This window comes from Canis lupus, chromosome 25 (genome assembly GCF_011100685.1).
Source record: "Canis lupus familiaris isolate Mischka breed German Shepherd chromosome 25, alternate assembly UU_Cfam_GSD_1.0, whole genome shotgun sequence".
In the NCBI taxonomy this organism is placed as follows: Eukaryota; Metazoa; Chordata; class Mammalia; order Carnivora; family Canidae; genus Canis; species Canis lupus.
In genome coordinates this window covers 45555410-45578336 of record NC_049246.1, presented here as the reverse complement: position 1 = coordinate 45578336, position 22927 = coordinate 45555410, and the positions used below count along the sequence as shown (strand labels likewise).

Sequence of the window (22927 nt, the reverse complement as noted above, 5' to 3'; positions counted from 1 at the left end):
TCTTGGGGTGGAGGCTTTTGGGTTTTCTATGTAGAGTATCATGTCATCGGCCAAGAGGGAGAGTTTGACTTCTTCTTTCCCAATTTGAATGCCTTTAATGTCTTTTTGTTGTCTGATTGCTGAGGCTAGAACTTCTAGTACTATGTTGAATAGCAGTGGTGAGAGTGGACATCCCTGTCTTTTTCCTGATCTTAGGGGAAAGGCTCCCAGTGCTTCCCCATTGAGAAAGATCTAAATGTGAGACAAGATTCCATCAAAATCCTAGAGGAGAACACAGGCAACACCCTTTTTGAACTCAGCCACAGTAACTTCTTGCAAGATACATACATGAAGGCAAAAGAAACAAAAGCAAAAATGGACTATTGGGACTTCATCAAGATAAGAAGATTTGCACAGCAAAGGATACAGTCAACAAAACTAAAAGACAACCTACAGAATGGGAGAAGATATTTGCAAATGACGTATCAGATAAAGGGCTAGTTTCCAAGATCTATAAAGAACTTATTAAACTCAACAGCAAAGAAACAAACAATCCAATCATGAAATGGGCAAAAGACATGAACAGAAATCTCACAGAGGAAGACATAGACATGGCCAACATGCACATGAGAAAATGCTCTGCATCACTTGCCATCAGGGAAATACAAATCAAAACCACAATGAGACGCCACCTCACACCAGTGAGAATGGGGAAAATTAACAAGGCAGGAAACAACAAATGTTGGAGAGGATGCGGAGAAAAGGGAACCCTCTTACACTGTTGATGGGAATGTGAACTGGTGCAGCCACTCTGGAAAACTGTGTGGAGGTTCCTCAAAGAGTTAAAAATAGATCTGCCCTACGACCCAGCAATTGTACTGCTGGGGATTTACCCCAAAGATACAGATGCAATGAAATGCTGGGACACCTGCACCCCGATGTTTCTAGCAGCAATGTCCACAATAGCCAAACTGTGGAAGGAGCCTCGGTGTCCATCGAAAGATGAATGGATAAAGAAGATGTGGTTTATGTATACAATGGAATATTACCCAGCCATTAGAAATGACAAATACCCACCATTTGCTTCGACGTGGATGGAACTGTGGGGTATTATGCTGAGTGAAATAAGTCAATCGGAGAAGGACAAACATTATATGGTCTCATTCATTTGGGGAATATAAATAATAGTGAAAGGGAATAGAGGGGAAGGGAGAAGAAATGGGTAGGAAATATCAGAAAGGAAGACAGAACATGGAAGACTCCTAACTCTGGGAAACGAACTAGGGGTAGTGGAAGGGGAGGAGGGCGGGGAGTGGGGGTGATTGGGTGGTGAGCACTGAGGGGGGCACTTGAAGGGATGAGCACTGGGTGTTATTCTGTATGTTGGCAAATTGAACACCAATAAAAAATAAGTTTATTATTAAAAAAAGACAAAACAAAAAAAAAAGTCAACAGCAATCATAAAACAGAATGGCATGGCACTATGTTGAAATACTTCCATAGGCTAAGCTATAAGACATGTAATAGATATCCTGATAAGTACATGTTTAGAAAGGTGAGAGATTCTGAATTGTATCACAGGCCAGTTAATTTAGAAAGGCGATTATTCTGTTACAACAACTTCTCCAATGGATGTAGACTCTGTTTAGAATCTGGAATTCTAAAACTCATTACCAGGGATTTCTTTCCTCTGCTCCACTGATACACACAGAACTGGGAAGCTAAACATTTGTTGAAGTCATGGCGTTAAAGGATTACCAGTTTTGCAAGCAGGGTTGAGTCTGAACCCTGAATGCTATCCCCCAGGTCTGGAGACTTGATGAGTTATTTAATTTATGTGAGCTTCAATGACCAGCAAGAAACCTAGTTTGGGCCAGAGTATCGCTTCAGTGCCACCAAGAATGGATAAAATAGCCAGCTCTAGTGGAGTTGGACACTTCAGGCTTCCTCCCTCCCCATGAACTTGGCTGCCTTCTTCTCAGCTCCCAGAAGCTCCCCTACAGCTTACCCATTTGATCCAACTCTCGGTCTCCTCCTCAGGCAGCCGGGACACTGTGCGGGGTAAGAAGCGCACCAACTTCTCCTTGACCACAGATGACGTCAGGACGTCCTCCACCTCCACCAGGCTCGCGATCACGTCTGCAATCTGCCCTGAGCCTTCCACCACCACACAGGGGATTTTGCTTTTGATGGAGGTGTTGATGGCCTGGGAGAGGGGAGACAGAGTCAGCTAGATGGAAGACACACTGATGACCAACAGAACGTGCTCAGGACTGAGCTGGTCAACCAGACACCTTGATGCATCTCTGCACATTTTCCTTTGGGGTTTTGTGTCAGTCAGAAGCAAACCAAATGTCTGCAACTACTTATGAGTGAGCAACCTAAGCCACCTGTATTATATACTGTGCTACTACCAATTCCCATAAAAAGGACCTGTGTGATGGGCTTAAGTTCTCCATAAATAAGTGCTTGAAACATCTCTATATACAAAATTGATTATTTCAAATACTGACATCATAGATATGCATGACAACTGCCAAGACAGTATTCAATATTATCGGTGATAGCTTATCTGACAGAGGTTAACAATATTCATACTTGTAAGGTATGAAAATACCTTCAAAGCAGCAACCATGTGTTTTGTATTACATGGACACATATTTCCCTTATAATTCCCAAATAATTTTCCTTGCCCCCTTTTATGAAAAGAGAATAAAATTAAATTTGTTTCCCAGATAAATATGCAACACACTTTTATTATTTGCTTTATAAAAACTACAGAGGCTAAAATAGGTCTTAAGAATTTTAAATCACTTGACAGCAAGACAAAGTAATCTATAGGCACAGAAGAAACTGCCTTTAGCAGAAACTGAATGCCTTTCTGGAGAATACACTGTCCATAAAGTGTGTAGTGCCTCATCAGGGCAGAAAGAGGGGTGTTCCCAGCTCTGCACCCCACTGCCTGCCCTACGGACAAATGTCCACATGCTGGGGCCAAAGTGGGGTGATCAGATAGGGAGCTTCCCTCCTCTGTCCTGTCCCCTGTCCTGGGCATAGTTACCAGCTGCACAGGCATTTGGGGAAAATGCCATAGAACTACAGTGCCTGGGCCCGCAGTGTTCTCTGGAAATCAGAATTCCAAATCTAAAATTTGAGAGAGAGCTTGTAAACATAACCATCTTTCAATTCCTTTCTCCCCTTCTCTCTTTCTCTCTTCTCTCCTGTTCTTCAACCATTCACATACTGACAATTTCCAAAAAATTCTTTAATTTTTTTCCTGAAAATCTTTCCCTGAAAAACTTTCATTTAATCATGGTCTCAGCAGATCTCACAGCAGGTGTGAATGAATGAATGAATGAATGAATGAATAGGCCATTGTTGTATAAAAGAATAAACAAAGTGCTAGATCATGATTCCAAATAACTTCACCAGGAATTACTTGTAATTCCAGGAGGAGAATCTGAGAGGAAAGGGAGAGGATCAAGAACCATGGTATCTACACAGGATAGAGGACACAAGGAGGTAGGCAAACCAACATGGAAATTAATTAAAAGGAGGACTTAAAAATCACTTTCTTGTGAAGTCCTATTGCTAAAACAGTGAGATCTTCAACGTGATGCACATGCCTTCAAATATTGACAAAAATGCAATTACACTGATACTTTCTAAAAAAGCCAGGCAGAAGCCTGGCTGCAGGTTAAGAGGAATTCAGAAACATCAGAGTAACACGGATGGGGTGAGAAGCAGAATTCTTGCTCCACTGTTCAATGCTGCAGGTATAGAATCATCCAGGAAACTTTCTGTGACCCTGGAATCACTTTGGGCTCAGGGTTCCTTCTTATAGGTAGAGTCCTTGCAGGCCCAGGAAGCATGTGGATGGGCCTTCAGTGGTTTAGGAACCCCACTAGCCTGTTTGTGTATGTTCACAGCTTATCTCCATGCAGATGGGGTGGCCATGGTTTTCCAATATATATGCTGATTATGATCTTTAAGTCTTATGAGTTAAGACTCACTCCTTGGTGGGGCTGATGGCCAAAGCCAACATTAGGTATACAAGCCACTCATGTTCTTCCAAAACCTCCTCTGGACTGTTAGAGAACATTGTATGGTGAAGAAAATACTGCCTACTTGTTGTAGTAAAATAAATTAGTCAGGTTAGATTACATGAGCTCCAAAGCCCTGAAAACACAAATTTGCTGAGTTAGCTTGTTGATCAGTTTTCTAGAAAACCAAACCAAGACTCACTTTCAAAGTTTCTCTGCCACCTCCTTGGGCAAAACACACAATGGGGATCTTGCCACCATAGTTGGAATCTGTAAGGCATAAAATGTAAAACTTATACTGGGCTCATTAGAAATACTCACCTATGTCAAGAAGAGGCAGACCAGGAGCTTCTGCTCCATGAGCCCAGGGTGTGGGGTGATGACTGCAGATCTCAGACTTGACTATCTCCCCATTGATCGTGGCAGATGTTTCTCTGTACCCCAAACCAGTAATAGTATGACACGGGTCATGTTGCAATTTGTTAGTGATATTTATTTATTTTTTTAAAGATTTTATTTATTTATTCATGAAAGACACGGAGATGGAGAGGCAGAGACACAGGCAGAGGGGGAAGCAGGCTCCATGCAAGGAGCCCGATGTGGGACTCAATCCAGGGTCTCCCGGATCATGCCCTGGGCTGAAGGCAGCACTAAACCTCTGAGCCACCTGGGCTGCCCTGTTAGTGATATTTAAAACACTAAAGGCAGTGAATTATTTACTTTTGCTAATGTATATTAGGCCAGGTTCCAGTTTATCCTTATAATAGTTACACCCTCATTAATTTGCATAATCCTATGTTTTCCTGAGTGGGTGAAAAAATCCCATAACCACGTGTTCTCTAAAGAAAGAGTATTACATATATAAATGTCTTCCTTTATGTATGTCCCAGTGAAAAGGGAAAAAGGTTGAGAACATCTCCAATATGTCCCTGTTACGGAGTCTGTCACTACATCATGAGGTACTCTAGTTCCATAATAGGTCACATCTCAGCACCAATATCTCAGTAGCATGAGAGAGAGAGAATTTGTCACTTCCCATGACAAATAAAGGCTTTCACTCAACTGCTGCATTCTTCCCTTGAAGAATGGTTTAAGTGGTTAAGAATGGTTTTAAGTGGTTCTATTGTATAAAAATAGCCAAGATCCAAACCACTAACCCATCCAACTGTTAAGCTAACAGGTTGGTTTTTATGGTTTTTACCCTAGCTAACTACATTGCTTCATAATCTCAGACTTAGTAAGATGGATTTTATTTGTTCTTAAATGTTGTCTAGCAGAAGAGATAGCAGGTTTTCTATACTGCTATCAGTAGTGTGACAGAGTGTGATAAGGCAACATTTATGCTCCAGCACGTGGAAGGTACATGCACAGAAACCTTGGCAGAAACACTTCTAGGATGTCAAAGAAAGAGAAATAACAGCTCCTCTTTGGCAATAGGACATCTAATTGGGTGGGTTCACCATGCTTCACTCAATGATTGGCGGGTACTGTTGGTGCTGCAGCTACTGCTCTTGATACTATGTCTAAGGCCCATTTCCTAAACCCTGACCTTGAATAGTGCGCTCGGAGATGTACTTCTCCAGCTGATTCCGGAGTTTTGCTTCAACTGTAGGATGTCCATGGCAGCCGTTGTCCACAAGCAGCAGATGGGTGTGGTTGTTGTCCAAGATATACAGAGGGTCTCTCTTGAAGTCATCCATTATGTACTGAGCTGAAAAATATCCCTGAAAAGTACAGAGAATCTTGTCTTTGAGATTTATTTGTCGGTCAAGACACATGATAATATTTTTATATGTTAATGTTAAGGCTAACTGTTCAGGCTCACCTATATTGATACATCCTCCCAGGGTCCTAAGTTCAGAAGGATCTTTGAGATCTTACAGTACAGGACTTCATTTTAAATATGAAGAAATGAGGCTTCAAAATGGTTAGGTGACTTCCCCATTGTCACATAAATGGCCGGTGACAGAATAAGGATCAGATTCCCAGGCCAGTTCTTGTTTCATTGCCCTATGCTCGTTTATATCAATTCATTGAAATTGATAGCACTCAAGGAAGTGTGGGTGTTTATGTGTGTATGTGTGTATCCAGACACACACACAGATACGTGAGTGTGCATGTAGTTATGTACACATACACACACACACATACACTTATATTTATGAGTGTGTGTGTCTGGATACATTGATAGAGACACATATATATATGTATCTGGAATCTATCATATGCCAAGACCTTGCCAGGATCTATAATATGAATTAAAAATGAACAAGATGGGGTCTTTACTCTTTAGAAGCCCATAGTTATAGGACCACAAAAAGAAGCAATTAAACAGATACTTTTTCCTAATACTTAATACCATAGAATAAACAAAAGCTGGAGGAGCATGAAGAAAGGAGTTCCTGACCCCTCCATCCCATTCAAAAGTGTTTAGTTCTTAAATCTCATTAAAAGATGGGTCACATTAAAAGGGTCACATTAAAAGATGTTCAATCTGAACTCCAAGAAAACAAACGAAGTTGAAATTTTAATGAGGAGAGGAATGTTACTGACTCTACTGATGGCATATATATTCAATCAGAACAAAGGAGGAATGAAAACAAAATTTCAAATGTTACAGTTCTCTTCTCAAAGTGCTCCTTGCCCAGCCAGGAGCGCCAATCAGAAGAGTCCTGGAAATGCCAAATGGAATAATATTAGCAAGACAGGCATTCAGGCAATTGATGCAGGAGACCTCCAAACTTTCCTGGAAGAAATCATTCCTATTCCATTCACACCCTTCCAGAACACAACACTAGTTCCAAAAACTTACAAGGAAAGAATCAGAAAAGGAAAAGCCAAAGACCATAGTCTCTAATGAATGTGGATATAAATCATTGACTAATTAAACCCAGTAGGATTATTAAAGGATAATTAGCATTGTTTCCAGAACTCCATTCATTAGATTATACTTTAAAGGGAAAAAATAGCAACCCAACAGACATTTTTGTACTCAATATTCATTCTTAATTTTAAAAATTATAAACTAGAAATAAAAGGATGATGCCTTATGGTACTTTCTTAAAATATACGTTTTTTGACGTTTTTGAAAATCCTATTTACTGGTGAAAATAATAGTCTCATTCCCACCACTATGATACCAAGTATTTGGAATGCCTGTTGGGATACCTGTTATCATCACTGTTATTTAACATTACTCTGGACATTTTAGCCCAGGCATCAAGATAAGCAAAAAAATTCAAAGTATAATTAAATGGAAAGTTATGTTTAAAAACAACACTATTTATCAGAGATATGGTTGCAAACATAGAATAACCGAAAAACTGTTAAAACAGAAAGAGAATTCATAAAATGTTTGATTCAAAACAACAAATAAATCCTTTTCCATAAAAATCACTTCCAAAATTACATTGAATAAAGACCCTATGTGCAATAATAACAAAAATACATCATCTCTAGAAATAACACTCAGAAGAAATATGTAGGTCCTAATGAGGAAAACTGTAAAATTTTCCTCAAAGACAAAGACTTGAGTAAATTCCATATCCTATCACTGGAAGAAGACTTGATAATGCAACAATTTCAATTTTCCTGCATCAATTTATAGGTTTTAACATGATCCCACTCAGTGTGTGTGAAATTTTATTATGTTGTTTTGCCTTGTGTTTTGTCTTTGTAGTTGTACTTTGACAAGGGGATTTTAACACTGAAATAACCAATAAGGAGATGTATGAGCTCTTTTTTTGTGTGCATATGTAATGCAACAACACTTTTGACAGTGTAGCCTTGATCCAGATGAATAAAATCTCAGTGTTTGTGAAACCTGGTATTGTTTCAGGCCAGCTAAATCTGGGTCCTTGTAGAGCCCATCTACTAGTAGTGGGGTTTGTAATGAAGCCATGAATAGAAACCATATGGGAAGATATGGTTGACAAAGTTATTATGAACAATTACTGGGTTCAACTTATGCAAAAGACCAAGCACTATTTTTCAGGGAAGACCGAAAAGGAACAGAGGTTGACCACAAGATCATATGGGTTTGCTATGAAACTACTCTAAGTCACTGGAGATTTTCATTAACAGACACATAAAAGGAATGAAAACCAGAGCTATGATTTGAATATCTAAAAATAATACATACTCATTGTAGCAACATGGAAAATGCAGAAGAGTACAAGAAAATTTAAAATCATGCTTAATTCCACAACTCAGTGGTAGTCGTCAAGATTTTAGTGTGCTTGTATCTTTCCTAGGCATATAGATTAATTTATGTAGTTTTCATAATTTTCTATTTAAAACTTCAAATATTGGGATCCCTGGGTGGCGCAGCAGTTTGGCGCCTGCCTTTGGCCCAGGGCACGATCCTGGAGACCCGGGATTGAATCCCACGTCGGGCTCCCGGTGCATGGAGCCTGCTTCTCCCTCTGCCTGTGTCTCTGCCTCTCTCTCTCTCTGTGTGTGTGACTATCATAAATAAATAAAAAATTAAAAAAAATAAAAATAAAACTTCAAATATTTCCCATATTACCAGAAAATCTTTGGAAATATTATTTTGCACAATTTTCTTAATGTTTATATAGTAATCTAGTTGAAGATCCTCCTACTATTGATATTACTAGATATTTAGGCTTCTGTCAATTCTTGATATTATCAGAAATATTTTAATAATGTTTGTCTAAATATTAAATTCTCAAGTGATATAAGTATGGTATGAACAGTCTTCATGCACTTGGTACAAATTCTAAAATGGTTTTCCAGAAAGGGCATAGATTTGTTCTTTCTGCAGCAATTTATAAGGATCTCATGGTTCTCTGTGTGTTGGAGACTACAGACATTTTTTTAAATTAACTCTTAATAGACTTTTTAAAATTTTTCTGAGTGAAATCACCTAAGCCCAGAGCAATTTTCAAAATTTTTATTTCCCTTTAAGCTCATTCACTGATAATTCATGCAGTCATATTTTCTAGCTCTTCTTGTTGAATCAGCTTTTGGAAATTATTGTTTTATGGAAAAATATAAAATATAAAAAACAAAAACTTCCTGAGATTTTCAAATGTATTGACATACAATTGCATGTGACGTCTGTACAATTTTTCTCAATATTTATTACCACAGTGGATATCTCAGTTCTATTTATTCTTTAATTAAATTGTCAAAATGGTTTCAGAAAATAAAGAATATTTCTACTCTTCCTCTTTTTTTCTTTTCTAATTAATTTATTTCTGATGGAATATTATTTTTTCTCCTCTTCTTAAGTGTTATTGTGATGTTATTTTTCAAACCTATTAATTTGAAACTGTGGTGGCTAAAAGACCATGAACCATAGCTCTACTACTTACTAGCCATGTGACTAAAGAAAGCTTCTTACTTTCTCATCTGTAATGAGAAAGGTAATAGTACCACTTAATTCATTGTTAGCCTTATTGTTGTGAATATTAAAGAGTGTTAGATATTATTATTGAATTATTTTCTTGATTTTTGCTAATAAAGGTATAGGGCTATGCATTTCACTATGAGTGCAGCTTTGGACATATATTGTCAGTCTTAACAAATAATACTTTCATTTCCATTGCTTTCTAAGTGATCTGCAATTAAATTTTGAAAGTTCATTTTTGAACTTGAGTTATTTAGCAGATGTCATTCGTTTGTTTCTTTCTTAACTTCCAAGTGATTGGAACTATTTAATCCTTACATATTCATTTCATGTTTTACTTGTTGATAGAGGATGCCACCAGGGAAATACTAAGTTGCTGTTCCAATCCAGGGGGGAAACATACCTACCTTACAGGGTTGTTCTTGTGATTTTATGAATTTATCTATGGAATGTATCCACCAGACAGCAATGATGATTAGCCAATACCCCAGACAAACATGGCTAAAGACAAAGACTGAGTTCTTTCCCACTCAGCCTGTCACTGTCCTCAGAATCCTACCCCAGGCCACTCTCCCCCCTGAAGTTGGCATTTGATGTAAGATGATTTTACCATTCTTGGCTGAACATCTAGAAATAACAATAAAAGCTACCATTCACTCTATACAGTTAATCCATCCCATGATAATACAAGGTTATTATCATAAAAACTCAAAGAAGAGAACTCACTCAAGACCACGTAGCTAGAAAAAGTTCCTCACCCCTAGTTACTCTATCTGCAAAGCCCTTCTCCTCCCACTCCATCACTCCTGAGAGATGCTCAGAAATGGCTCCCCACTCTCCTCTGTCCCTTATACACCTGAGAAATGTTGATAAAAATAATATCATTTTTAAAAGCAAAAAGAATCAGGGGCGTCTGTGTGGCTCAGTCAAGTTAAACATCTGACTCTTGATTTCAGCTCAGGTTGACCTCAGGGTCATGAGATCAATCCCTTCATGCTCAGGGTGGAGTCTGCCTGAGATTCTCTCTCTCCACTCTGTCACCACCCACCACCCCCCCATTGCCCCACTCACGCATGCTCACTTTCTATAAATAAATAAAATCTTTTCAAATTAAAATATCAAAACCAGAGTAATTCTAAACATCTTGAACATTTACTGCCTAAACTTCCAAGGATTCCCAGGTAGAAGGTGGCATAGGCTAAATTGGGTTTTCTGAACCTCTGGTCTAAAGCTTCTAGTAGACATCACCTATTGTTTAAGGAGGTTTTCAACTCACTAGAAATGTTTTTTCCAAAATTCTACACTTGATACAAAATCTCATACATCTACCTTGCACATAGAACATGAAATTTGTGTTGATTACTCTCTAAATATGCTCACAGGAAACTTTAAGGGGAGAGCTGTTCATAACTTTCTTAATATCAAATTAACCAGGGTTCACAGCAATTCCTGTGAGTGTGGTCAGGGCTTGAGCCCTCCTGGGACAGACTTGGGTCACGGTTATAAAGAACAAAGAACCTGACTTTAACACGATATTACCAGGAAGAAAGTTTAAAAAATAAAACATATCCTTTGGTAACTCCTCAGGACTGTTTTGATTGTGTCATCCTTGTTTGTTTGTCCTAATTTTTTTGTTGTTTTTGTGTGTTTGTTTTTTTTTTTTTTCATGGGGGGGAAGAGAAGAAGGCATGGGAGAGAGAGAGAATCCTGAGCAGGCTCCATGCCCAGCGCAGAGCTGGACACAGGGCTCCATCTCATGACCATGAGATCATGACCTGAGCTGAAATCAAGAGTCAGACACTTAACAGACTGAGCCACCAAGGCACTCATGTCATTCTTGTTTTTAATTGTTGGTCCCAAAGGCACTCCTTGTAAGGCCGACTTCCCCATGAGCTGGCTCTATCATAGAGCCACAATATTCAGGCCAGATCCCCAAGCCATGGTCTTCTTCCCACGTGACCTCGCAGACCTCCTCCTGTCCCATCTCTCCTCCTATCCCATCCCTCCTCCTGCCCCATCTCTCCTCTTATCCCATCCCTCCTTTTGCCCCATACCTCAGCATCGCAATTCCTGAGGAGAGTGTCCCTGTTGGAGACCATGCCCCAAGCCGCTATGCCAATGGCCACAATGTTCTCCTCTGAATTCCTGCTGATGGTGTTGTCTCTCACCACCTCCCCGATGTACTTCATCAGGCCATAATGGGTTCCTCCAGTGAGAATCCAAGCACCTGTCAATGAAGGAGGAGAGCAAATGCTCAGTTGGCTCTGAGTAAGTCTCCCATCCTGTGCTCACAGACCCCTGAAGAAGTCCCCACCATGCAAGTACCAGGACAACACTGCCAGCCACACCTTGCAGTGGGCCTTGCCAAGGACCATATGAAGAGGAAGGAGAAGAGGATGTTTGGAGGAATTTCTAAGAGATAATTGGTTTTAAAAAGACACAGATTCTGGGCCCCGCTCTTGATCTAAATCATCAGACTCTCCAGAGGGTTGGACCAGAGAATCTGCATCTTTATCCAGCCTTTCAGGTAAATCTCATGATAAATAATAAATGCTGGGCCCGAGCCTGTGAGCATTGCTGCCATGGAAAGCGGAGCACTCTGCTCCCAGACCCCTACTCTCGTGCCATGACCCTGGTGCCTACAATTTAGCTTTACCTTGTAATTACACAACTTTGCACACCGGCATTTTAAGGTTTATATTTGATGATCTTCACAATGTCAAGGGTTTTGCTCATTTTTTTCCAGAAATGAAGTAAAGAAAATACTTATAAAATATAACTTAGCATAATAATTGAACGTAAAATTGGAAGTGACCCTGATCTAATGCACTACCCATGTAGGAACCCAGCCTGACGGTGGTCACTGGTGTCTCTTGATTAGTTCTGGTGATAGAAAGCTCAAGAGGCTCTGGGTAGCCCTCTCCCCCAGTTATTAGAAAGTCCCTTTGTTCATTATTTGTCTCCATTCTGCAATTGTATTACTATCCTCAGCAGTAACGAACAAGCTTAGTTATCTCCCCATAAAACCCTTCCAATATTTTAAGGTAAACGCAGCGTGGTCCTTAGGATTGTCACACCTGATTCCTGCAACCATTTCTCACAGAATATGAACTGCAACCCCTCGGCACCCAGTCTCCTTCCTCTAGACAGATTTTAGTTGTCAACGTCCCTCTTGCAAACCAGGCAAGGGAAACTGAAGCAGCACTCTGAGCAGCCAACGCAGAGGACGCCAAGACTGCTAACATCAGAGCCAGCCCCTCCCTTCCTCTGACTGGATGTACTCAGGCCAGGCTCTTTTGTCTGTTTTGTTCTGTTATATTCCCAGCACTTAAAACACTTCCTGACACACAGTAGGCATTTAATAAGTGTCCTGCATGAATGATGTGTGTTCAGGATTTAGCAGTAAGGAAGTGAAGCTGCTCAGTTTCATAACAAAATAACCATCTACTGTAGCTTCCTCTGGTGGGTCAGGAAATTGAGGATGAATGAGAATAATATCCAGGTTTCTTCTTGACATTCAAAGAAAACTCTTATCTAAGAGAGGACACCCCTGTTCTTGAGAGATTCATGCTGAAATACTTAGGGGCCAAGGGTCATGATGCCTGCAACAGACTCTCTAATGAGTCTTTAAAAATCCTAACAGGGGCCTGTTTCTGGAAAGCAATATGACACATGTGGAAAAATGCTAATAATTTGGGACTCTAGGTGAAGAGCGTACAGATGTGCATTACATGATTCAATTCTGCTGCAGGTTTGAATTTTTCAAAACAAAAAAATTACAAAGAAAAGCAGTACTAAGCCGAATATTTCAAGTAACAAAGCCACAGTTACTCGTCTTGATCTCAATCCCACACTTTTACCTGGTGCTTACAACCTGCCAAACACCATTGCTATTTCCAAAAGCCCATCATGGATCTCAAAATTAAAGAGCAAAGAAATGAAATTTTCCTCTTCCATTGGCCAGACTATTCTGGGTAAAATTTTATATGTAGAAACAAGACAATGAAAACCTTGGATGATTCAAGATTCAAGGACACAAAGGTGCCCACAAGGAAGCATCATGATGCAGATTTTACCTTATGACACCCCCATGACCACCACCACCTGCCAGAGCTTCTTGCCTGTCCATTCATCTGAGGACCTTGCTTTTAAATAAATCATGATTAATTGTATACTTCTGGAGTGTCTAGATTCTGCACATGAACTGCATCTGGGGACTTGGCTCTGTCCGAAGATGACGGGGCTCAGCCTCTAGGGACTAAGGGATGGCACAGCATCCCCCCCTCACAGCATTCCTGCCCTGCAGCATCCCTGCCCCACAGCATCCCCACCCCACAAGGACCACCCGCACCTTTGGACTGCGCGATGTAGATGAGGCGGCTGAAGATCTTGCGCATCCTCGGCTTCAGGGCGAAGTTCTTGGCGCCGCCGGTGACAGATATGACCAGGTTGGGCGTTTTCAGGTGCCAGTGCTGGGTCAGCAGCTCATAGAGGGTCTCCGCATCCGTGTCACAGGACAGGCGGATATACTGCGGAGAAGAGGGAAAGTGTCGGGGTCGGGGTCGGCACCTGTCCTCCCAGCCACCTGCTCCTGTGGAATGGGAGAGGCGCACGGACCAGCAGCCAACGGGGGTCCCCGCGGGGAAGGGGAGGAAAACAGTAGGCTGGGACAGAGGGGTTACAATGTGGGTGCCACCGATGGGCCTCCTGGGCCAGCTGGAGAATTTATCCTAGCCTCAGGAATGTGTCCTAAAGGCTGTAGGGCACCTGTGAGGTGTTTGAAGCAGAGTCGATGAGTCCTCCAGCACTAGCGTTGACTGTGGACCAGGGGACAAAACGAGGTAGGGGAAGCTGTGGGCAGGCAAGAGATGGTGATGGTGCATCCTGGGGCAGGGGCCCTGGGAAGGGACAGCAGTGAGCCAGGTTCCAGGGCTGCAAACACAGGCCCTGGGGTTGTGAGAAGTGAAGGCCCAGGCTTCCTGCTGCCTATGGATGGGCTGCCATGGAGACAGAGACCCAGGAACATTTGAGGATACCACCTGCCAGTCCTTAGACCTTGTTGTAACACTCGGTGGACAAGCCTGAAATGTGAGTGTCCCCTTATTCAGAGCCATATGCATTCCCAAGAGTGCCATACACTAAACTAAATGGGACAATGCACCAAAATGGTCATGGGCCTTGTGTAGCAGCGGCGGGGGGGGGGGGGGGGGGGGGGGGTCAACGCAGATGCAGCATGAACGCCCACAGCGTGCTCAGGGAAAGGCCTCTGAGTAGCAGCTGGGCATGAGCTAAGTCTTCCAGCTGCACAGAATCTAATCACAGCTTTTTGACTATTTTATCATTTTCTGCAATAGTGTTTGGATTTACTACCCATCTCTCTTGCCTCTGTACTATTAGACAATTCAAGGTAGCTCAGGATTAGCATATGAGTCCAGGTTGTGTTAGTATATGAATCAGCTAAAGTAGAAAACCATTGCTTACCTTCCCTTTCTTCCCCAGAGTCTCAAACTGAATATCCCCAAAGGCGTCAGTCGGAAATTCCTTGGTGTGTTTCTTGTAATTCCATTTCTCGTTTGAGTTGATCTGGGTGCCTTCTATGTGCTGGCTCTGGGCATAGCCACACTTGCACACATTTTCCCTGAGCCGGATGATATTGACAGGAGGGAACGGATTTCATTAAGCCTCCTTAAATGTGTCATCACATTTTTAGAATAAACTATGCATTATTAGCTTCGAGAAACACAAAAAGTGATCAAGCCTTATCTTCAGAGCACTGCTGCTGTCACCACCGCTGCCACAGCTACTGCCACCGCCACCGCCACCCTCACTGCAACCATGCCACCCTACACCATCATCTATTTCCCTGTTTGAGGGTGCTGTGAGGCCATGCGCATGCTGCTGGCTGACCAGGGCCAGAGCTGGAAGGAGGAGGTGGTGACCATGGAGACCTGGATGAAGGTTTCACTCAAGGCCTCCTGTCTGTACGGGCAGCTCCCCAAGTTCTGGGACGGAGACCTCACCCTGTACCAGTAGCTACCAGTTCAATGCCATCCTATGACACCTGGGCCACTCCCTCGGGCTCTATAGGAAGGACCAGCAGGAGGTGGCCTTGCTGGATGTAGTGAACGATGGTGTGGAGGATCTCCGCTGCAAATACGTCCTCCTCATCTACACTAACTACGAGGCAGGAAAGGAGGAGTATGTGAAGGCACACACATACCTGAAGCCTTTTGAAACGCTGCTATCCCAGAATGAGGGGGGCCAGGCCTTCACCGTGGGCAACCAGATCTCCTTCACAGACTACAACCTGCTGGACTTGCTGCTGATTCACCAGGTCCTGGCCCCCAGCTGCCTGGACTCCCTCCCCCTGCTCTCAGCCTATGTGGCGCGCCTCAGGCCCAGACCCAAGCTCAAGGCATTCCTGGCATCCCCCGAGCACGTGAACTGCCCCATCAATGACAACAGGAAGCAGTGAGAGCTTGTGGAACCCTGGGCGGGAAGCTGGGGGGCTGGCTGACTTCCTTTCTCCCTGACCAATAAAATTTTCAAGTGAGAAAAAAAAAAAAGTCTTATTTTCAGACTATCTTCATCATCTCAGTTGATTATTTGGAAACTATCTTGGAGTTTTCTCCCTATTGTCTATGGTCCATCCACCAACAGGCTGGCTCTGTACTGAGAGCTGGGATATAGGAGTAGCTTCATGGAGTCTGTCTCTGCGGACGTAGCCTTGAGGTTATTAGGAGATGAAGGCTTAGAGACCTGGAGACCATTTATGTAGCTTCCTGCATGGTTCATAACACACAGGAGCCCTGGATGCCAGCCCTGTCTGTGTGCCCAGCCAGTAAAGCTTTTTGGAGGTGAGTTGAGCCCTTATTCCTGGGGATGGTACTCACTGGAGACACTGGGTCCCCTGGCAGGGCCCCTAAGTGATCCAGAGATTAGAGAGACCCTCCTGTCCATACTAAACGTGAGCTGCTTGGGATACTTTCAATCATTTGGGCTGGACAAGAACAAACTGCGTTAAGTGAACGCTATTTCTTCCCATGAAAAGTGCAACAGAACTAAAATGTACGTGTTTGTTAAATGACACGTGTGCATATGTGAAGTCAGAAGAGGATGGAAGGATAGGCAGTAAGAGGTAAAGGATAGAAAATCTGCTCTGAGGCAGGCCTGGCCTGAGCTCACCGCACCCAGGGATTAACTGGGTGGGTGGCCTGGTCTCCAGCTTGGGGGACGTCTTGGGAACAGTCAGTAGGATGCCTGGCAGGGCGGTGCAGTGCAGAACAAGCAAACCCTTCCTTTACCCCAGCAGAGTCCCACTCCCCTGGGGGCTCCTGAGAGGTTGGAAACTGTGGCACAGCCTCCATGGGGTGACTTTCAGGCTGTGCCATCTGTGCAAATCAAAGACTAGTAGAGGCGGTGGCAACAGAAAAGAAGAAAAATGCAGTTTCAAAAAAAAAAATCTAAAAATACCTGCTGTGGCTCCCTGGCTCGTCTATCCAGAGCTGTGTTGCCTCCTGACCATCACGGTCTCCAAATAAATGAACAAGAACCACAACAAAAATGTGAATGTGGCCAAAGCAACTCTCCCCAGTGGGGCCCTGTTCACCCTTCTCCTGGTTTCTTTCTGCCTGCCCCACCCACTTGGCCCCCTGGGTTCTCTCTCCCATCAGGCTTCAGACAAGAGTCAGAAGGTGCTGAGAATTCAGGGAGCCATGGGCAGTGGAGAAGCAGAACAGAGTTCTGTCCCAAGAGGCCAGAGAGCAGCAAAGCAAGAAACCTGTTTAGCCACTGAAATAAGACAGAAGGGTAGAGCTCTCCCTCTTCTGCAAGAGCAAAGGGATAATGGAGCAAGACAGAGCCACCACCAGGGAATAACCAAACGCCCTGATCTGCCCAGGACAATCCCAGTTTATATCTGCTGCCCACGCTCTAGTAGAGTCAGAGCCTCTATCATGTTCATCAGTGTTCCCTCAAAATAAAGTACGTAGTCACCCTAACCACCAATGTGTTAGAAAAGATGCCCCCTCTGGCAGACATAAGCCTGTGGCCCCTAGCACACTTGTGCAGTGCACACCCTGGGCAACTATATGTGGTGACTCTGAAGCAAGGATTCCCTGGGTAGGCTGGGTCAAATAAAGGTATACAAGCTGAGAAATGCTGTTAGGGTTTGCTTCTAGCTGGACTCTATTTATCTTATATTCTCTGTTCCCGGCATATAAGGACATTCAGCTAATATCCTCCAGATGATGAAGGCATAAATGAGTGAATGAACACATTGATTAGTCTTCCTGTAAATAGTTTGGCTCCTCATCACTCCTCAGTGATTTTTACAAGGTAAGTACTTTTTTTTTTTTTTTTTTTTTTTTTTTTTACCTTCTGGAAGGTGAGCCTAAGCATACATAGCTATTATATAGCTGTCACAGGAAAGGCTGTATTCCCAAGGATCCTCGTCACTGATGAGCTTATTTGACAAATGGCAAAATGTAGGATTAATTCCAAAAATACTCTGTGGTAGTAGATCACATTTTCATTTTACAAAATGATAATAGCAGTATATGCTTTTCTGTGACAGCTTCTAAAAATATAATGGAGCAAAACTATTTGAGGAGGAGGTTTTATGATTGCTCCAGAAGCAGACAGATTCTAATTATGACCAAGATCCTACTACCTGGAAGCAACTGGCCTCAATTGTGTTACATGAAATGAGTTACTCTGCTAACAAAGATTTTTTTTTTAGATTGATTGATTGATTGGAGAGTGCACATGGACAGGGGGCAGAGGGAGAAGCAGACTCCCCACTGAGCAGGGAACCTGATGCAGGGCTCTATCCCAGGACCCCAGGATCATAACCTGAGCCAAAAGCAGACACCCAAACAACTGAGCCACCCAGGCACCCCCAGAGATCTTTTTGAAGTGCTGGAAGCCCAGAGTAACCACCAAAGCCATGCAATGAAGACCATATGTAATGAGGAACAAACACATCATGGCAGGAATCCTCATATGCAGCACACCCTCCTAAGGATGAGGCTGTGAATGACACATCAGTGTGGGTTTCTGCTGGAGAGTACACGCATGATGCAGACCCCAGTGAGGCTGTCCCTGCTCCCCAATCCCCTCTATGCGGCTGGACTGAGACCAAGCCTTTTCCTGGGTTCTGTGTGGCATTACTGTTTCCTTAGAGTAAACCAACCCTTTTAAGTTAAGCTAGCTTAGGTCCTTATAACTCAAAGTCTTAATTACTATAGAGTATGGAAATTATCTGTGTTCAAAATGCATGTCAGACTTTCAGTATTTTCCAGGACTATAAACATCAAGGTAAAACCTGGATGCAAAATCTCACCATCAGCAGCAATCTTGCCTCCTTTCTGAACAGTTCTCAGGGCATCACACAGTCTGGCCAAGAAAAGCAAGTCAACTAGAATTGATTTCAACCTCCTCAGTCCTTTCTCTTACCAAGTCCCAGGGCACTTCCTGAGCCAAGGCTGCTCCTCAGTGGTCTCAGAGTCCATCCCACGAGGGTCCTCATTGGCTTCCTCTCCTCTCTTTAGCTGTTAGCATCTTGCTACCCATTGGGGTCTATCCACACCCACCGAAGCTCATAGCAAGACGGGGGAGAGAAAAGCCGTGCCCCACCTGTCCTTGCCACAGCTGAAAACAGACTCTTAAGTCCTGTTCCCTTCTCAGGATAGGGATGTTCTTTAGGGGACCTTGGCTGAGAGAGTTGTTTGGCTCCATTTTGGTTTGCAGGCTGGTAGCCTTCTAACCACCAATTTGCATTAATTGATTTACAAATGGAGAGGAGGCCAGGAAGGAAGTGCAGATGCCTACAGGAGGGATGAGGGTGACAGAAAAGAGAGATGGAACAGACAGGAGAACATCAGGACCCTAATTCTTCCTCTCAGATCAAGTGCAAACCCTATAGAGCTACACTGTCAATAAGGTAGCCTTTAGCCACATGTGGCAATATAATCTTATGTTTAAATTAGTTAAAATTACATAAATTCAACTGCTTGGGGATCCCTGGGTGGCTCAGTGGTTTAGCACCTACCTTTGGCCCAGGGCACGATCCTGGAGTCCCAGGATCGAGTCCCACATCAGGCTCCTGACATGGAGCCTGCTCCATGTGTCTCTGCCTCTCTCTCTCTCTCTCTCTCTCTCTCTCTCTCTCTCATAAATAAATAAATAAATAAATAAATAAATAAATAAATAAATCTTTTTAAAAAAATTTCAACTCCTTGATTGTACCTGCCACATTTCAAATGCTCGATACCTATCTGTGGCTAGTGACTATCATATTAGACAGTGCAGATATAGAATATTTCCATCCTGGCAGAAAGTCCCACTGCACAGAGTAGCTATAGAGAAAGTAGAATCCTCCCTATTTCTACCTACAATGCAGCATGGCCAAGGCAGTAAAAACTGAAGAGAGCAAAACCAGATCAGGGGCTTATAGCCTCAGAATTGCCAGGATGCAGCCCCTAAGCTGGGTAGCAATGTTTCAGAGGGCCCCCACCAGTAGGAGCAATGATTGGGCATCAGCCCCAAGTGACCACTCAAGAAATAGACATCCACAAGGGGTAGAGCAGAGAGACTTGAGCAATCTGGGTGTAGCACACACGAGCAATCCCAGGGATTCTCTAGGGAGACTTTGACTGCCTATGTCAGCTCGTGTGGTAAGCAAGCAAATTCGGGGTATCAATATTAATAGTCACTTCATTTGATTTCCTTGTCCAGTGGGTAATTTGGAAGACACAGAGTATTCCTACCACTTATGGAGAGATGATAGTAATAAATATGGGGAATTTCAAAGAGTATAGAGTCTCGACCCTGGTCTACAATCTTGTGCCTTTCTGAGAGAGGAACCAGAAGACCCTGAGGTGTTCCCATCCTTTGCTTGTGCTGTGAAGATGGGGGCTGCCCACATCTCCCTTTGTTTTGAGCCAGACTCAAGCTGTAATCAAGCACTTTAAGGTAGATAGCTATAGGTTTCCCTACCTTGTATCCTATTTCCTGTTCTGTTAGAAGGAGCACCTTGATTTTCCTTTGAGGAGTCCTCTCTTTCCACATGGGATTCATGTGGATACAATGCCCAAACCTGGTCAATCAACATATCATATCCCATTGCCCAGCCTCAGGGACAAGTTTAGAGGTGGACATATGGCCAAGCCAGGCCAAGAACTATGAATATCAGTCCAGAATTTTTGGTGGATTTGCTGAATGAGGCCCTCTTTCCCCCACTGGTAAAATGGTAAGCTGATAACATATCCAATACGGAGACCACTTTGCCACCATTTGTGAAGAGCTTTCTCACCCAGAGGACAACAAAAATAACAGGTGGAAAGAGACAATCTTGGTGTCATTGAGTCCTGGCTCTGGTTGTGCTTTTCAGCCAAAAGCTCCCATTACTACCCATTTCACTTAAACCAACTAGACTAGACTTCTGCACCTAAGAAATTGCTTAGGTGCCTGAGGCAATGTCATTCTTAGAAAGGGTGGGGCAGCGAATAAACAGAACACCCAAGCTAAGAATCAGAAAACCTGGGTGCAGTCCCTCATCCATCTCCCACTGGCCATGTGACCTTGGGTAAATACTGAACTCTTGGGACCCATGTGCTTTGTCTGTCAAATGATAAGAGCAGCTACCTTGGGTGCCTGGGTGGCTCAGTCAGTTAAGCGTCTGCCTTCAGTTCAGGTCATGATCTTGGGGTCGTAGGACTGGGTCTGCTTCTCCCTCTCCTTCTGCCCCTCCTCCCATTCATGCTTTCTCTCTCTCTTTCTCTCAAATAAATAAAATCTTAAAAAAAAAAAAGAAGAAAGAAAGAAGAAAGGAAGGAAGGAAGGAAGGAAGGAAGGAAGGAAGGAAGAAAGAAAGAAAGAAAGAAAGAAAGAAAGAAAGAAAGAAAGAAAGAAAAAGAAAAAAGAAAAAAAGAAAAAGAAAGAGCACTGCCTTGAAGAGGGGGATTATAGAATTAGTACTCAAGTATATAAGTCCCCATGACATAGTAGATGCCCAATAAATATTTATTGAGTGAATGAATGAATCCAAACTGTATTTTCTACTGGTCAAACAAATAGACTAACTGCAAAGTCTTTCATTGAAACCATTCAGGTAATAAAGAGCTGACTCATGACGTTTATACTGTCAAAATAACTCATGATGAGTAAGTTTACACCAATGACAAAATAGAGATTCTTAGTTTTTCTGATGTTCATTTTCTAATTCACACGAAGCATGAAAACACATTTATTAAGACCCTTTTATGCTCTGAGGCACGATGGTAGGTATTTTATGTGTTACTGCATTGAATCCTTACCACAACCCATGAGGTACACTTTGCTAGCACTTTAGCATCAGAGAATTTGGTTCAGAAAAGAGAATATGGCTCAAGGTCATGTAGTAAGCAGGCAGCCGGGCCAAGGTTGGATCCAGGGCTCATTCTAAAGCACCTGCTCTTGCCTATTCTTACATCCTTCCTCTGTTGGCTGCCTCCACTCAGTAGAAGATCAGTGCTTTAATTATAAACTACAGCAGCAACTATCCAACCAATTAATAGCTAGATTCTTTCTTCTCCCAGCCCCAGGCAACAGAGGGGACAGGATGAGAGGGGGGTAGCACTAAAATTATCTCGTTGGGTCCAGAAGCATCATCTATGGGAAAGAGCAGCAGTTGGTCACTCACTTGCTCATTAGCTAACATTCATCGAACACCTCCTGCATTTACAGCTGCTGGTGGCTGCTCCCCATGGCTTTTGAAACCCAGCCTTGATTCTCCAAAACATTTGTGACTCAGAGTAGATGAACATCTGATTGAATGGGAAGGCCCCAAGTCAACAGCCTAATGGAGGAGCCAGTCAGATTGCCACATGCGCTCATGCTTGGGGTCCTCTGCCGACCACTGTAACACAACAACGTTCAACACCATGGCTGCTCAGGTGGGCTCCCAGGCTCATGGGAGCAAACACCAAAGGGGGTGACAGCTTCTCTTAGAGCCTCTACCAACTATTGCCAAAGCTAAAAATATAAGACAAAATGGTATCGCTCTAGGGAATAGCTCTAGGGACCGAGTCCAAGCTACATGCCAAATTCTTCCTCACACACCATTTCTGAGAATTGCAAGAAGAAAACAACTTTAATAATGAACTAGTGAACATTTGTTTGTTTGTTGTAATGGTTGTTAATAATGTATTTTCCAACATGGAAGCAAAAACAGAGGGAAAATAGTTGCTTACGTGGCCTTGGAATCTTTGGTGAAGAAGACACATTCTCGTTTCTTAAAATTTGCTTGAATAAAATTCACCAAGTCCTTTGGAGAAAGAACATTGGACAGCATATGACTAATTTATTCTCACCCATTGCTGTTATTAACGAATACTAAATATGATCTACACTTACTTCAAAGGTTTCCAGAATTTACCGCATAGTCATAGCACCAAGCATCCGTTCATGCTTTTAGAATACCACAACAGTTTTTAAAAGAGACATACATTTAAATGTTTATAACTAAATGCAAATTTTTCTGAAAGTTAAC

General features: G+C 42.7%; 1 protein-coding gene and 1 pseudogene across 1 annotated transcript in view; one reads left to right on the top strand and one right to left on the bottom strand.

Moving 5' to 3' along the window:
- Nucleotides 1–22927, bottom strand: part of TRPM8 (transient receptor potential cation channel subfamily M member 8) — a 92126-nt gene that overhangs the window by 52266 nt on the left and 16933 nt on the right. Inside the window, 7 exon segments of the mRNA NM_001110769.2 lie at nucleotides 1988–2185; nucleotides 4225–4292; nucleotides 5572–5746; nucleotides 11451–11623; nucleotides 13748–13925; nucleotides 14878–15034; nucleotides 22629–22702. Coding sequence (NP_001104239.1) covers nucleotides 1988–2185; nucleotides 4225–4292; nucleotides 5572–5746; nucleotides 11451–11623; nucleotides 13748–13925; nucleotides 14878–15034; nucleotides 22629–22702 — 1023 coding nt within the window.
- On the top strand, nucleotides 15232–15871 carry LOC100685021 (annotated as a pseudogene).